A 17,926-nucleotide genomic window follows, 5' to 3' on the forward strand; every position below is an offset into this window, starting at 1 on the left:
TAGCCATCTGTGTTACATTCATCTGGCTGACGGAAAGTGAATGGGCTTCATAACTGCAGCAACTTTATCCAAACTCAGATCCTGCCATTTGTTTGGTGTAACTTCAGACAAGTTACAAAAGTCCATCCTACGTTTTGGTTTCTTTACCTATAATTTGGGGTGACCTCCCCTCCCTCACAGGACTAATATGAATTTAAATTAGGTGAAAGCTATAAAGTACATTATACCATGCTTGGTTCACAGTTAGTAAGTTGGTACTTAGTTCAACTTAGTCTCCTTCCCTCATACTAGTTTATGCTTTTAATGTAACTTCCTCTATGTGGAAGGAGAAATATTATAGAAATTGATTACATGCCGTGCAGCATGCTGGGCCTTTTTACATTCGTCATCTTACTTGTTTTGACAACATTCCTTTTACCTGCTGTTCTTTCCATCTTAGGTAAGAAGAAATCGAAAAGTTAGAAACATAACCCAAATTCTAACAGTATTGGTAAATTGAACCTGAGGGTGCCTATATTCAATACTTGGGCTCCTTCCACCCTCTCTCACTGCCTGATCAAGGAGCCTGGGAAGCATCCATCTAAGGAAGGAAATTCAGGTTGTCTCAGATTTGATCTTTCTGGCTACAGAAAAGTTTTCAGACTTTTGCCTGGATTTTTATTAACTTTAGGGTGTGAGCTACTGAGCTGGAAGATACCAGACACTTATCCCTCCCCTATTAGTGAGGGGCAACAGAGATGCCATTCTTTACTCATTAAGCCATGGCACTATGTGGGCAAGAATGCATATTCAAAGATGTTATTGATAGTATTATTTGAAATGGGGGTCATAAGAAATGACAATGTTGAATTTTACCTTTGCTCTGTACACCTGGAAAACAGCGAAGACTGAGAAATATCCCCATACTTTGTGTTCCAGGATGTGGCCTCCTGCAAAGAACCACCCTTCCCCATATGATGTAGGTAAGACTCATGGACATGCATCCCTTTTTCACCTAGGACATGGCCAGACATAGACCCACCACATTCCTGATCTGTGTCTTATGAGCGATTAGTTCAGCTGCTTGTTCCCAATGATCAGTTGGAACAAAATGGTGGTTAGCCAAACTTTGGTTAAGATTTTGACCTTACCTCATGCCCTGAATTTTCACCCACCCTCAGCCTGAGCCAGCATATAGCTCCTCCTTAAATTAGGCAGTGTTCTCCAGACAAACAGAACCAATAAGAAACACACACACACACACATATATACATACATATATGTGTGTGTGTATATATATAATGTTATACATATATATGTGTGTGTGTGTGTATATATATATATATATATATATATATATATAATGTGTGTGTATATATGTATATAATGTTCTCCAGACAAACAGAACCAGTGTGTGTGTGTGTGTGTGTGTGTGTGTGTGTTTGTGTGTGTAATGTTTGTAGTCCAGAAGCAGGAAAAAAGTCAGTGTCCTAGTTTGAAGGCCAGGCAGGAAGGATTCTCTCTTACTTAGGGGAAGGACAGCCTTTTTGTTCTGTTCAGGCCTTCAGCTGATTGATTGGATGAGGCTCATCCACATTAGAGAGGACAATCTGCTTTACTCAGTCTCATATTAAATGTTACTCTCATGTAAAAATGCCCTCACAGGAATGCCCAGAATAATGTCTTGACCAAATATCTGGGCACCCTGTTTCCAATCAAGTTAACACGTATAATTATTCCTCATGTCCCTCTCCAAAAGGAGGCTGGCCTCAGCGTAAAACATTCTCTGATCTACTATCCAGACACATCACACTTTCATCCCATCTCCCCACACCCCATTTCTTCTTGTTTTGTTTGCTTCTCTTTATGAAAGAAAAACCCTTTTTTCCTAACCCTTGAGACTCCTACAGACCTTGTATTCTCCCTATTGCAGTAATTCCCCTCCCTTTTTGCAGTCATCCTTTGGAAACAAGTTTCTCCTTTCTAAGTCTGTGTTTTTAAATTAGAAACAAACTGTCCAATACTAAGAGATTGGTTAAATAATATGGCACATTCAGATTATAGAATATTATACATTTTCAAGAAGGATATACTTTACTCATTGATGAGGAAAAGTGTGGGAAATACCATTGAGTTAAGAAGGGAGACCACAAAATTGAATAATTATACTATCTCTTTTACATAAGGTTAAATTCATGTGTATCTTAGTATTTTGAAATTATATTCTCTAATATTAGTAGTTTTCTCTGAGAGGAGAAAATTAAGGGGAATTTTTTGCTTCTATCTGTATTGTTTCAATTATCTATAATGGAGTTTTATTATCTTTGTCAATTGAAGAAAACCACAGAGCATAAGAGCTTCATGATCTCAATTTTTGCTCTAAAACAAGTCAGTCTTTACCATACAAACTAGGACCTAGTGGAATGGCCTCATGGATATCTACCCTTGACTACTTTCCAGAGGTAGTACCATTCCCAGTGTCATCTGTCCCTAGAAACAGCTCCAAAAGCTGGCACCCTGTATAGTTCAACTATTTCTCCTTCTAGAGCAAGGCCCAAAGCCTGTTTGAGACTACGACTGCCTCTGTCTGCCATGAGTGCTTCCTCTGGAAACTCTTCTTGTGGCCACAGTAAGAGGACAGGAAGGCTGGTGACATTCTGGGCTTTGAGCCAGTCTTCCTTTTTCATTGTGCCTAAGCTCTGCTCATTCTCCTAGATACTGTGTCTATAGAATGAGACTTAAAAAAAAGAGAAATGAGATTTTCTTTTATTTACAAAGCTTAAAGCTTCCATCCTAGCAGTTGAGCGTTTTTTCTAATATGTGTATGATCCCCTCCTCCTCCAACTGGGTGACCTAGGTATGAACTTTAAGTGTCATTAAGTTATGGCATCATGTTTTGAATCTTTCTCTGCTAAATTCCCAAGTCAACATGAGTGAGGGCTTCAGGGATTTTACTGTAGCATTTTGGCTAAATGCCAACTTGGCAAATTCCACTCCTCCCCCGGAGGGACTGCAAGTGCCAGTGTCCTTCTTCACTCAGGAGTGAGGTCATTATCTTTGTGGTTAAAAGTGGACACTTTCTGCTTCTTCAGCTTTTGTACTATAGTAGAAGCCTCAAGGAGCTCTATTTTACAGTTTCAAATTACCATCCCTCCCTTCTTCAGTGATTCCGAGAGGGACAGTCTCTCCACCATAGGTTAACATTTAGATTTGGATCTCTATTCCTCAGCCCCCCAAATCTGGATGTCCCTCAGGTGCCAGAGCTGTTGCATGTATCACTCCTGGACATTTTCTTCTCTGTTTGAACCAGAGAAAATTATAGTAGTTCCCCCTTATCCATGGAAATACCTTCCAAGACCCCCAGTGGATGCCTAAAAACATGGGTAGTACTGAACCCTATGTATATATACTATGTTTTTTTTTAAATCTAATAACTGAGAGGGTTACTAAGTGACCAACAGGGAAGCAGTGCATACAGCATGGATTTGCTAGCCAAAGGGATGATTTACATCCCAGGTAGGACCGAGCTGGACAACATGAGAATTCATCACACTATTCAGAATGGTGTGCAATTTAAAACTTACGTATTGTTTATTTCTGGGATTTTCCATTTAATATTTTTGAACTAGAGTTGACAATGGGTAACTGAAACCATGGAAAGCAAAACTGCAGATAAGGGGAGACTGCTATACCAGAGGGCTATAAAGGATTTCATTTGGGAAAAAAAAGTTTTGGTCCTTGAAAAAAACTTTATGAATATAGATGTATTCTGGTTCTTCATATGGTTGAGATACTTCTGAGCTTTGGTGAAACATAGGTTGTAAAAAGAACCTAGCATCTTATTAGGGTAACTGAACAAACAGTAACAGCAGACTTAGCCCTTCCTCCTTATGTACAGTATTACCTGTGCCCTGGCTCTTGAAACATAGCTGCTATTAAAGTACAGGTGAGTCCTACATAGTAGCTTCTCCTTGCCCAAGTAAATTCTCTGTAAAATCTTTACTCCCTTTTATTCATGTATATGTGTATTTGTGTATGTGTGTGTGTGTGTGTGTGTGTCTGTGTGTGTGTCTGTGTGTGTGTTTGTATTTCCCTGTAAGGATTTCAAACACAAAGACTGTAGTCATTTGATTATTGTCTCTGTACGGCTGAGTTTTGCCTACTAACCCTGACTGAAGAGACACATTGTTGTCTGCTTTCCATATTCTGTCTAGTAAATGCTTGGTTGTCAAGACAATGGCATAGAAGGTAGAAGGTCATTGATAACCACATGAATTCTTTAAACAAACATGATCAGAGCAAATTCCAGGGTATGCTTGAAAGTAGATTTAAGGAAAAGGAAAGGTTTCAGACACATCCTTCCTTTTACAAACTTGATATTCACCTTTAAGGATCAGATACAGTTGAAGTTGCTCATAATTTTATTACAAATCCTGAATAAAGACATCACCTTAGTTTTATGGTACGTTTGTCATTCCAGCATGTTAGGCATGAGTTTTTTGCTACGTCTCTCAACAGAGCCCCTGGAGGACAGGCAGACATTGTGATTCTTCATGGTCTCTCAGTACCAGGCACAGAGCAAGCACCCAATACATATTATAGGAATAAATGAGCTCAACTCTTCACAGTGCCTCTTATAGACGGTTTTTATGATGTATATCTACAAAGAAACTGAATTCAGGGAGTTTAATTGCCTTTTTCCAAGGCTCTTAAAGTTTGGGGAAGTAGGTGCATGGAATTGGAACTTAGATTTTCCTGGCTTCTAAGATCACATCTTTTCATTGTAGCATACTGCCTCCTTGTCAAAAAAATGAGGAAGAAACATGTAAAAAGACAGTCCATTTCTAAGGTGAAATGTGTGCTTCTCAAAACAATAGCAGAAAACCTTCTTCAAAAGTAAAATAGCTGGAAATAGAAGAAGAAATAATATGTAATTTAGCATTCATTGAGGATAAGCAATTAATCCTGTCTTCAGGGGTGAATTTGTGTCTAGACTATTTACACATGAAAGTACAAGTTGGGCTTCATTTCTATGCGAGTAAGACATCTGGTTGGGAAGTGAAAAATTTTGTCAATTACCTGAATCATGTTTGGTTTGCTTAATAGAAAAGCACCAGATGTCTTCAGATCACCAGGTGTTTGGCATTGTATGGTTAACACCAGACCCACTGACTGAATGATTCACCTGAGAGTTGCTGTTTGACACCCTGTAGATTCGCCCATTGTTAGGAGGCTGTTACCATTTTGTAAATCAGCAGTTTACAAACAGTAGTCCAGACTAGAAACCAACACTGGCCCTTGACAAAGTGTTCACTGGTATGTGATGGAATAAATATAGAAGGTCATAAAGGGAGGTATATTTACCTTAAAAAAGAACGTCCTTTATTTTGAGATCCTTTCCTTCCTATGTTGTTAGTGATAAAATTTTGTGTCAAATAAATCCGGATTGTAAGATTTTTTTTAATAAGTAAATGAGACAGGATAAAAAAATTTAGAAACCTCTATAAATCCCAGTTTTCTTTATGTGATCTTTTTATTGGATTGTGAAAAAACAAAGCAAAACTGTAGAAACCACTGCTTTAAACCTTGTAATACTTTTAGCACAATGACAGCTAAAATATTTTCATGTGTTTCCCAAGTTTTCCCTTTCCTAGAAGTGGGGTAACTGTTCATGGCAGAACTGTTTGCATGGGTCTTGAAAGCATTGGTCATCTTAATAGTCAAGTATTTTGCTGACAAAAGAATGAATTTTCCTTTTGAAACAAGCATTTTGTTCTTAAAATAACTCCAAAGAGAACACCTTCTGCACTTTGAAAACATTTCACTCTGAAGGCATGCCATGGAGACATGACTATAGGGAGAAACTTTTTGTTCTAGAAAACTGAATTCCACCACTGTGAATATTGTAACAGCTTTCACAGCTTCTGCAGTTTGCTCTCATGACCCCAAAAGCATATATCTTCACATGCTGTAACATCAAGGATCTCTCTAGCTTCGTAAGCTCAGCCAGAATGAGCTGAATACCCTCTGTGTGTCAGGTGATGTCCAGTACGCTGGGAATAGGGAGTCATAATAACCATAATATTATCTGGCTTTTGTCTAGCATTTGTCATGTGGCAGACAACATGCTAAAATGCTTATTTGCATTATCTTGCTTGATTCTCATAACCACTTTGGGAGAAAAATAACATTATTATAGCCTTTTTACAGGTGAGGAAACTGTTGCAGGGAAGTTAAATCACTTGCCAAGGTCACAAGCTCAGGAACCCCAACTTGAAGCCACCACTTCCATCCAACCCTCTGACCTGAACTCCCAAGTGCTATGCTACCACCTGCCTCTTATGACTATATCATCTACAAAAAGAGCTCTACCCTCAAGGTGATTATAATCTAAATTAGAAGAGAGAGGCACAAGGGAAAAAGCCATTATGTAGAACAGAATGATGTAATTCCAAAAAAACATGCTGTGGGATTGTAGAGGAAAGAGTGATTAATTATGATCTACCCAGGGAAGGCTATTTGCAGGTGGCCTTAGGCTACGTGAGAACAAAATAGGGCACCAGCAATTATCTAGAGAATTGGGTCACTGTGGGTGCCAAAGTGGATGATTTCAAGCTAAAAAGACTGTACTTTATGCTCTGAATAGTTCAGAATTGGCTCCCCACACCCCTGGAATCTGTTGAATTTTTGCCAGCTCCCTTGTTCTCTATGTGACTTATAGCCCTGGCTTGGATAAGCTTCCTTCTTCAGGTGGGGGAAGATGCAGGATAGTGCTGCCATGGCAGAGAGTGCTGGCAAAGTAGAAGAAGGCTTCCTTGAGTCAGAAGCTCTGGGTTCAGTCTAGACTCTGCTTCTGCAAGTAGTCAACTCCAGGGAAGCTACCTCCTTCTCTGGGTTCACTTTTCTCTGATGTAAAATGCATATGCTAAAGTTGTTGGTCTGTAAGGGCCATTTGAAATCCTGTATCTCTGTTTTTGGAACAGAGAAGGAATGAGAGGACAGGATTGGAAGAAGGTAAAAAAGTCAGCACGTTCAGATTTCATGACTCTTGTGGTTTTGTCCCTTGACATGACCTACCAGGGAAGCCTCCTGTAAATGAAGTGGTCTTCCTTTTCTACCCATCACATTCTATGCCTACCTGCTCTAACCTACATGGTATAGTAGGGAGATGCCATACCATGGAGTCAGAGAATCCTGGGTTGAAACCTGACCATGTCCCATTACATGGTGACTTTGAACAAATTATATAATCTTTCTGTGCTTGTGTTTCTACAACTGTAAAACAATAAGTTGCAATACCATGGACTCTAATGTAGCGAATCTAATTCTATTACTATAAAATCTAATTCTAATACCATTGGTTTGGTTTAGCAGTGAAGGTGATAGCAGCTGAAAAGTATGAAGAGCAGTGACTAAAAACTCACAGATTTTGATAAATGAGCATTATTACTATTATATTTATTGTGTTAAAATACAAATTGTGTACACTGGTCCTCTGTTCACTGACCTACAATAATTACTAGTTGCTTGTTGGACTTCTTGAGCCAGACTTGACCAGGCAAAGAATTTGAGAACCTCTATGTCACTAAAAATATTGCCGCTGTAGCATTTGCTATGCGTGGGCCTGCTGGTGGTCACCTATTTTCTAGGTACATACATTGGCTTTTGTGGTGTTATTTTATATATATATATATACACATACACATACACACACACACACACATACACACACACACATGATATAGATATAATTATATATATGCTATTTTTAATTAAATATAAATATAATTTTTTATTAAATATGTAATAAGGACTATGAGAGTTAGCCAGGAATCATGGGTGGAAAAAATATAGATATATAAAATAACACCACAAAAGCATATATATATATATATATATATATATATTATATGATATCATATATATTAACTAGTTAAGGACTATGAGACTTAACTAGTCACATTTAGTCACAGAAGTCATCTTCTATGTGGGTGATTGCTGTTGTGTAAGAGCAGAGGAAAAACTTGGTTTCAGAGTTTTTCCCTAAACAGCCTTGACGTACTCCATTGTAATAGGATAGAGACATGAAAATGTATTGCTGGTGGGATATGTTAGAAAACGGATTTCTTGTCCCAGTAGCATTCAAGATCAAGTATTAATGCAATAATACTCTTTACTCTCCCAACTGATATTCACCTTCCTGGGTCAGTGTCTGTTTAATGTTTTTGTCTAAATTGATTGATTTTTGTCTAATGATCTCTTTTCTTAAAAAAAAAAAAACTAAGTTCAGCTAAATGAACATTGCTAAGAACTTACGCTCTAGACACTGCTGGACATTGTGCTGAGGGGAAATGAATATAGAGATAAAATAATTTGAAGTATTTTTTGTCTAGTGCCAAAGAGAGATCGAGGTATAAATAGGGAAAAAAATGAAACACAAAATAAGGGAAGTAATTTTTAAGTTGGATTAAAAATATGTGGTGTGTTTATTAAACACCTGTTTTAGGCCAGACTATAGGGTCAGGTATATAACATTATATAAAATTCAGTCCAGATCGCATAGGCGCTTACAATATGGAATAACAAGATGGAATCAGAAGAGGTATTGGATGGGAATAGTGTCTACCAGAAAGTAAGCTACTTGAGGGTAGAGACCTTGTCTATTTTGTTCCTTAATGCATTTTTAGCATTAGGATAGTACCTGGCACATATCAGGTACTCAATAAACATTTCTGTATCTCAGTAAACATTGATGAGGCTATCATAAAGTTTTGTTCACCCACCCCTAAGCCAAATTGTAGGTTCAGTCTGAAATGACTCCAGGACCCTCTCTGCTGGTAAGGCAGGATGCTACTTACTACTCTCCCAGCCAATCTGATTGGCCTTTTGACTTTGGCAAAAGTGACCTGGGGCTGGCCCCCCAGTGCCAAGCACAGAGGAACCAGGGTCACAGGCCACCCGTGCCCAAAGCTCTTTCTGACATTTCCATGTGCCTGGAGCCAACTCTCTCCCTTGGATTCATTTCACTATATGTAGGAAGACAAAAGAACACTGAACCTTCCAGTTAATTCAACACCCCACCCCCACTTACCCCTTCCTGGAGAGGATAACAGTTCTGTTGACCATTATAATGCATTTTCTGTCTCCCAGCAATCCACATAGTCATTAATTTCTGCTGCTGACATCAGGAAAGAGGATTATTTGTGTGTCTGAAACTGTTCCCAAAGTGCTCATTAGTCATAGATAATTGAAAAACTGGTAGGGGAAGATTTGGTGTAATAGGAGCCCCTGCCTGTGAAGAGGGACGGCAACCACCAGATAATTGTAGATTTGAGCTTTTGACCACTCAGACTGAATCTGCCCATCCAAATGGGAATTCAGCAAACTTGAGCCTCAGAGCCCTCAGAGCAATCGTGTTTTTACATACCCTGGGGAAGGTCTGTACACTGAGACAGAGACAGTCAGATCAATAAAATAGGTGAGCTGCTCTTGGGTCTCTTTCCTGCCTTCAGACTGTGGAGCAGAGTTTGGAAAAAGTACCCAGTATTCTCCTTTGTTTTGTTTTTGTTTCAACTTGAGCTAGTTTGTTTTGATCACAAAAGACATACAAGGTCAAGGGATGGAAGAAGCACAAACAGTAGAGAAGAGTACCCTACACTGGATCCCAGCACATGCTGTGATAAAATTCTAGGATTTTTCTGGAAGTTTATGTACTTATATTTTTGTAACCTTTACTTTAAAAAAAAATCACATGATCATACTCAGAATACTATTCTGCATCTTGCCATTTTCTCTGAATTTATCTTGGAGTTACACGTTTATGCCTTAATTTAGGTTCATTCATTTTAATGGCAAGGTGGGATTCTGACTAGATTTAAAGGGAGAAATCATCTTTTAAAATATTATACAAGAGGCTGGACATGGTAGCTTATGCCTACAATCCCAGCATTTTGGGAGGCCAAGGTAGGTAGATCACTTGAGGTCAGGAGTTCAAGACCAGCCTGGCCAACATGGCAAAACCCTGTCTCTGCTAAAAATCTAAAAATTAGTCAGGTGTGGTGCCATGTGCCTACAGTCCCAGCTACTCGGGAAGGCAAGGCATGAGAATCACTTGAACCCAGAATGCAGAAGTTGTGGTGAGCTGAGATTGTGCCACTGCACTCTAGCCTGGGCAACAGAGTGAGACTGTCTTAGAAAAAAATTACACAAGAAGTATAGACCAATTAGAAGTTATAGATTAGTAAAAAGCAACAAAAAAAAAAAAAAAGAAGAAGAAAGGAAAAAGAATATTACTCATACTGCATCCACCCAGAGAAAACCTATTTCCTATATTTTCCCCCCTACGAACTTATTTTTACAAATAGTTTACCTACTTTCATTGTTGTTCTTAAAACTGTTAAGGTAAAACCTTTAGGCAAATTAAATTTAACACAGTTTAACTGAGCAAAGAATGATTCATGAATTGGGCAGGTCCCCAACCAGAATAGGTTCAGAGTGACTTTTCCTCTGCCACATGGTTGAAGAGAAATTATGGACAGAAAAAAGAAAGTGAGGCACAGAAAATGGAAGTGAAATACAGAAGCAGCTGGATTGGGTACAGCTCTGTGTTGGCCTTATTTGAACAGAGTTTGAACAGTTGGCTGCCTGTGGGTGGTTGAAGTATGTTTTCTGTGATTGGCTGAGACTTGGCTTCTAGTTATAAGAGTAGGTTACGGTGTGTTTACAAATCCAGTTAGGTTACAGTCACTATGTATGAAGAAACCTTTAGGCTGAAATGACAAAGAGACAGCTTTAAGTTAAACTTAATATAACAAAAGGAAGTCATATACTACATAATATTTTGCAGCCTGAATTTTTCACTTGGCTTGACTGTTTTAAAGATAATTATTTTCCAAGCCTTTCTTTACACTGCACACTTGTCTTAACCCAGTCTGAGCACTCACAGCCATGCCCCCATGGGCAATTCCTTATTGCCTGGCCGTGCCTGAAGCCCTCCGCTGCCTCTCTTGTCCCCACTGCTCCAATTCTCTGTTCCTCCCTGGTGTCCTGTTTGCTACATACTGATTGCCTCAAACACACCATGCTCCTCAGGGCTCCCTACAGTGAACTCACTTTTTGCTTTGCTGTCATCCCTTTCCTCAGAGCTGAAACCAGCAGTCCCCCACTTGCCTTTTCACAACAGGCTCAAAATGTCATCTTTACCTTAAAGACTGTATTCACTCTACTGGCCACCCTAACTGGACCCTCCTCAGTTCTCTGGGAACACCATGTGCACATTTCACCTTTCTAGCATTTTCTACATGGTCCTAAGAGTCTTACGTTTTCATCGTCTTTGTCCCAAACCACAATATGAGACCTTAGCACCTAGAGCTTGGCACATGGTAGATAGAAATTGGTGCAGGCCATCATTAGTACTATTGTTAGTACTAATTAGTACTATTAGCACTATTGTTACTGCAATGTTTGTTAAAATGCATGAATGAATGGTTGAATGAAGCCTAGAAGGAAGTGCAAATGCTTGGGCAGTGAAGTCTTGATTAACTCTGGGAAAAGCAATGCTGTGAATAATTTAATTTTATGGTGAAAGAAAAGTCAAACAAGGATTATTTTGGGAAAAGTTGTCAGGAGGCACTAATGCTTGCTCTGACACAGCTCTAGTGCCCTTGGTGTACCTCTGGCTGATAAACTTAGAGTGTGATTTTGAAGGGGTTATTTCTCAGGGATTCTCACCTATTTCTATCATCCTCTTTCGTCTCTTTTGGTCTCTAGATAAACAAAGCTCCTTCCTGCTCAGAGTCCAGATAGCCTGTTCCTGAACGCTGTAGTTCCAAATGAAAGATGAGATGTTTGTCTTTGTATATATTTATTTTCATCCCTAGACCACTGGATTGAGGAGAAGCCTGGTTCATTACTGTAGGTTGGGTTTTCCAAAGCAAAGACTGAGACACATTTGGGGGTATAGGTGTGTATTAGGGATGGCCAGCTGTGAAAGGAAGGAAGAGAGAGAAGGACCGGGTAGAGAGAGAAGAGCTGAACCAAGGTGCATTCCTGCGACACCTTGATGAACCCAGCAGAGTGTCTGGAGTGAGTGGTGTTCCTCAGAGCCCTTCTGCCCCTGCTTTGCTAAGTCACCAGGTGCTGGCTGTCCTGGAAGGGGCATCACCTCGGGAAGGTGGCTCTCTGCAACCAAAGCAGGCGGTAGAGGAGCTGGCAGCTGTCTGCTGACTTTACTCCATCCTTAAGGGGGAGTCTGGGCCATGATATCTCAGTGTCTCTTCCTATATCCAAGCAACCACTGTGACCTGTTATTTCTTGCTCTCTGGAATGTCTCCTGTCTGCCTCTGTTTCTGCATTTCCATTACCATTACCTCAGTGAAGATTCTTTTTTCTCTCTCTTTCTTTGATTACTGAAATAGCTTCACAGCTGTTTTCCCTAACCCCAGTCTATCCTCTACTATAATATTGCCGGAGAGTGCTTTAAAAAAAAAGACGAAAGTCTAATCACCTTCCTCCCAGCTTAAAGCTCCTTCAGTGGTTTATAGTGGGCTTCATGATTAAGTTCAAACACTTTAATATGGATTACAGGGCCCTGCACTTACTGCCCCTATCTGCCTCCCCAGCCTCCTCTGTCCTTCAACACCCACCCCCTACCAGTTCACACCCCAGCTTATGTTCCAGTTTACCTAGCCCTTTTGATAGTTCCCATAGGGGCCCTTTCACCCTTTTTTCTTGTCCTTGCTCAAGATGCATCCTTTAGTGATGAAGCTTCCTGTCGTTCTACAAGCTATGATTAGACCCCAGCTCTCCTTCCTGCATGCCCAGGACTCTGTCTGCCTCACAGTGGTCTTCAGCCTCATATTCCAGGCCTAGAGGACATGGAATCAAATTAAGCTCCTTTACCAGCTAAGGTTTCTTCCTAAATTACTATAGAGAAAACCTGGAAGAGTGCCCTACCCTGCTAATCCTGTCTGGAACCTTTTTTATAAAAATGACACCTTTTATGTTTGTGAAAATTGGGGATGAAGCCCTATGAAAACCCTTTTTAAAAAATTTCACTTTAGTAGGCAAGATTTCAAACTGGTGCTCCTTTTTGTTTTTTTTTTTTGAAAACATACATAATGCTTGTTCTAAAAATACTTCTTTTGATCCCTTCATTCATTCAGAATGTATTTTTAAACATTTACTCCAAAAGGTAATGTAATGAATAAGAGAAGTTTGGGTGTCAGAGTAGAACCCATGGCCTGTCTTCAGCTCTTAAGCTGTTACAGGGAGTTTACTTTTCCCCTATAAACCACAATTTTCCCATCTGTCTATGAAATGGGGGTAGTGGGAGTACTACTGTACTCTTCACAGAGGGTTAATATGAAAATGAAATGAGAAAATACATGCTGTGTTCTTAGTGCAGTCCCTAGCATGGAAGTGCTCAGCAAATTGCAGTGCAGTCTCTCCTGTGTTAGATACTAGACATAGTGACATAATTAAGATACTGTCCAGAACTGTGTTATTCAAAACCAACGGCACTGCTCTTTTATATGTTTCTGCTACTTTAGCATTCAAAACAGACTAAGATTTTTCTGCTCTCTGCCCCATCCTTTGAGCATCTTATCCTCCAGACCATCATTGTCCAATAGAAATATAATATGAGCCACATATATAATTTTAAATTTTTCAATAGCCATGCTAAAGTAAAAAAAGTGACACTAATTTTTAACATCTCTTATTTAACTTAATATATATACACTTGATATACAAATTATTGAGATATTTTACATTCATTTTTCCAGATAAAATCTTTGACATCTGGTGTGTAATTTCCCCTTAGCACCTCTCAATTCAGACACTAGATTTTTGTTGGAAATATCTGATTTAGATTTCTTAAATTAATATAGAAAAAGTAGATTTTCATACCCAAGTTGTTCCAAACCTACGTAAAAGTTTTTCAGTAACTGAATTATCAGTTTTTAAATGGAAGTTAAAGCTAAATAAAATGAAGGATTTCGTCCCTGAGTTATTGTAGCCATACTTCAGGTGCTCAGTCCACATGTGACTAGTGGCTGCCATAATGGACAACACAGTTCTAGAAAACCTCACTGCAGAGGTTTCAGTCTTCCCCTTCCTAGCTAAATTTGTTTTCATATTGAATTATAGATAGAAGCTCTTTACTTAAAATGGGTTAAAAAATGGTGTCGGGAGGTTCTTTGGTTCCATTTAGAGGAGAGTGGTTAAGCTGTTCACCCTGTGACTCCTCTTCCAATCTCCAACCTCACCTCTACCCCAAGAGGTATTCCTGGAGCACCTCTGCCCTGCTATTGAGCTCCATGGAACAATTAACAAGTGGTATCTTAGCATGCAAAAATTGCTGATCATGCACTCAGAGTCCTGGAATCTTGGGGCTCAAAGGGATCTTATTATCCCTATGGGTCAACTCTTAGCCCCTCCCTGCAGTACAGAAATACTATAGAATTCCTTGGGGGATGAGAGAGTGCTCAGGCTCTGTTTAACACCTAGGAGCAGATGGATCATTTCATTTTATTCTGTCTTACATGGTTCTCTGTTTCTGTGTCCTTTTCTTGCCTTCCTAACTAGGTTGGAGACAAGGACTATTTTTTACAGCCCCACAGCATCTGCACGAAGCAAGACAATCAATAAATTCTTAACTGAAGGCCTGACTGATTACAAGAATTCAAGATCACTTGAAAATTCAGGGTCACAGCATTGCACAACTCCAAAGAACTTAATTCACATTGTATTATATGGTTGTGCAAGTGGCAGCTTTGGAACATTTGCAAAGGTTTAGACTGGACTTTCTTTTCCAGCTGAGAAAAACTTCTTTTGCGGGGGCGGGTTCAAAACTTTTTTTTATTGCATTTTAGGTGTTTTGGGGTACATGTAAAGAACATGCAAGATTGTTGCATAGGTACACACATGGCAGTATGATTTGCTGCTTTCCTCCCCTTCACCTATATCTGGCATTTCTCCCCATGCTCTCTCTCCCCAACTCCACACCCTCCGCTGTTCCTTCCCTATTTCCCCCCAACAGGCCCCAGTGTGTGGTGCTCCCCTCCCTGTATCCATGTGTTCTCATTGTTCAACACCTGCCTATGAGTGAGAATATTCGGTGTTTGATTTTCTGTTCTTGTGTCAGTTTGCTGAGACTGATTGTTTCCAGGTTTGTCCATGTCCCTACAGAGGACACAAACTCATCATTTTTGATGGCTGCATAATATTCCATAGTGTATATGTGCCACATTTTCCCTGTCCAGTCTATCATCGATGGGCATTTGGGTTGATTCCAGGTCTTTGCTATTGTAATCTGTGCTGCAATGAACATTCGTGTGCATGTGTCCTTATAGTAGAATTATTTATAATCCTTTGGATATATACCCAGTAATGGGATTGTTGGGTCAAATGGAATTTCTATTTCTAGGTCCTTGAGGGATTGCCACACTGTCTTCCACAATGGTTGAACTAATTTACACTCCCTCCAAGAAGTACAAGTTTTTTAACAAATTATTTGTTGGTACAAAATACACCTCGCCGCTTTCTCCTTATTTTCTGCCAGGAAGCAACTACAAGTATATGTTTTCTTGACTTAGGAATATGCATTCATTAGAGAGGGTGTAAGGGTGTGTGAGCATGTGTGTTTAAGTAGACTAGCAGATCTGCTGTGTTAGGAAGCCCATTGGAAAGGTTTGAGCATTTGAATCTTATATTTAAGAGGCTGCTGTGTTTATATTCCTTTTGAAATTTCCTACTTTTGGAATCTTTGTCTGGTTTGAATGATGCTTTAGAGCTCCCTATTTGTAAAGCACCCCAGAGCATGACCCATAGGTACCAAGCACATACACCAAAGTCACTGGATGAGCAGAGGGACTCTTGATGACTGCATGGTTTTTATCTTTGCAAAAGTGAGAAAGTGCAGAGGAGGGAGGAGTTAACAAAGTGTTTCTCTTACAAAAAGCCTATGAGTGCTTTTGTGTTTTTCAAACTGGTGGTGGTTGTTTTTTCTTATGTCTACCCAGGAAACCAAGTGCTACCTCCTGGAGCTTCTCTTGGAAATGGGCTCACACCAGAGGCAGCAAGAGACCTTGGCCTTCTCCCTGGGATTGCGGTCGCAGCCTCACTCATTGATGCCCATGCAGGAGGACTAGGTAATCTCTTATTCATTGCCTAGAGTCAAAACTGAATTCAAATGGAATATTCCCTAGAACCAAAGACACTCCTTTTCTGTTTTTAAAGCAAAGATCAGGGACTTTGGAGTTTCAGGATATAATAATGAAAATCCTTTATACAGCTAGGCATTTGGATAGAATTATAGAACTTTTCATTAATGATAGAATTTCTTTATAATTTTATTAATTTCTTTATGCATGGCAATAGGAAAAAATTATTTGAATAAATTTCTGTGTAGTTCTTTTGTTTACTGAAAATTAGAAAAACGTATGTTAATTTCCTGCCATACTTACCTGCACTATTTTTTTCTAATGGTACTCCAGAATCCTTATAAGTCTCATAGATTTATTTTAATAATACATTTGGCTTATGTTCTTTATCCAGTTCCTTGGTTGTAGTCTTGATTTTATCTTATACATTAAATCAAGCCTGTCATTTATGTATTCATTTGTTCATTTATGAAACACCTGTTGAACACTTACCATGTCCAGGCATAGTGCTGGGAGACAGTGAACTTAAAATAAAACCAAAGTCTCTTCCCCAGATTTTAGTGGGAAAACAAGACAGGGAAACAAATAATTACAGTAAAGATTGATGACTGTTGTCTTCTTCATCCTTATTGAAGCTTTTGTGTGTTTTTTGCAGGGGAAGTTGTTCTAGCTCTCAGTGTCTCTCACTTCAACTATAGCCATATTTTTTTTTCCTAACCTTTCATTCTAACAATTTAACAGGACATGACCACTGAATATGCACAATTGAATGGAACAGAATTGAATAGAACAAAGTGGAAAACATCAGAGTACATTTTACATAGTAACAGAAGGCACTGCTTTGTGGAGCTGTGTTTCCATTTTATGCACATACACTTTCAGACACTTGCATTGACCCTGCCCCTACTCTACCCATGCATTTACACTTCTGTGACTTGGCACACATGTTCTCTGCCCAGAGTGATTGGTCCTCCACTTCTCCAGCTGGCTAACTCCTCCTCTAAATACAAGACCTATATCAGATGCTTTCTGCTCTGCATAGCCTTCCATGAAACACTCAGGTGTGTTTAGATTCTCTAAATTATGCTTCTTTCAGCAAACTATTTGAAGAAATGATCATATTGTGTTGTAATTTCTAATATATCTGCTTATCATTTCCACTAGACTGTGAACTCCTTAAGAACAGGAACATTATGTTATTCATCCTGTATCCTTCATGCCAAACCCTTTATCTGGTTCCTATAGGGGCTTTTAAGTTTATTAAATGAACAGTCACATTAAGGCAAGAATAAGTTGAGATGGCTTTAAACAGTAGAGTTTTCTTATGCAACAGATTATTAAATGGTTCCTTGTTCTACATACTACATGGACTTCCAGAGCAGGATAGCCCTCATCAGTCTATGAACATGACTGTTCTGTTCCTCTCTATGTCCTCAGGATCTAAAATAGTGCCTAAGAATTAGTAAACAACTTATAATATATATAGGTTGGTTGAATGGTATGTAATATATTTCTGATTACAGGCAAGGCTCTGTCTAAATACTTTTCATTGTGAGCAATATGTGCTTTTGATGGGAATGTTAAGATTTTGATTTTTACATACAAGCATAGAGAGAACTTGAGGATGGAATGTTTCTGTCCCCTAGGAATCCTGACATTCCAGATCATTCGTGAGGCCATTACAGTTTTTCCTATCATGCTTTTAAAATTATCCCTGGGGTGACCATATCAATCATCCACCCTTACCTGGGTGACAAGCACTTGGCTGGGTCCAGCATACGCTG

At 39.2% G+C, this 17,926-nt stretch overlaps 1 protein-coding gene across 23 annotated transcripts in view; it reads left to right on the forward strand.

Moving 5' to 3' along the window:
• The window catches only part of FGGY (FGGY carbohydrate kinase domain containing), a 439,267-nt gene that overhangs the window by 191,892 nt on the left and 229,449 nt on the right, over positions 1 to 17,926 (forward strand). For 19 of the 23 annotated variants that reach the window (XR_008472954.2, XM_009001341.5, XM_002750883.5 and 16 more), the window contains one exon: positions 16,002 to 16,130. The exons of the other annotated variants lie outside the window; for them this stretch is intronic. Coding sequence is in view for 18 of the 19 variants with exons in the window: in XM_009001341.5 (XP_008999589.2) it covers positions 16,002 to 16,130 (129 nt within the window). In the remaining variant the exon portion in view is untranslated. The remainder of the gene's footprint in view (positions 1 to 16,001; positions 16,131 to 17,926) is intronic. 23 annotated transcript variants of the gene reach the window in all.

Source organism: Callithrix jacchus, chromosome 7 (genome assembly GCF_049354715.1).
Source record: "Callithrix jacchus isolate 240 chromosome 7, calJac240_pri, whole genome shotgun sequence".
NCBI lineage: Eukaryota > Metazoa > Chordata > Mammalia > Primates > Cebidae > Callithrix > Callithrix jacchus.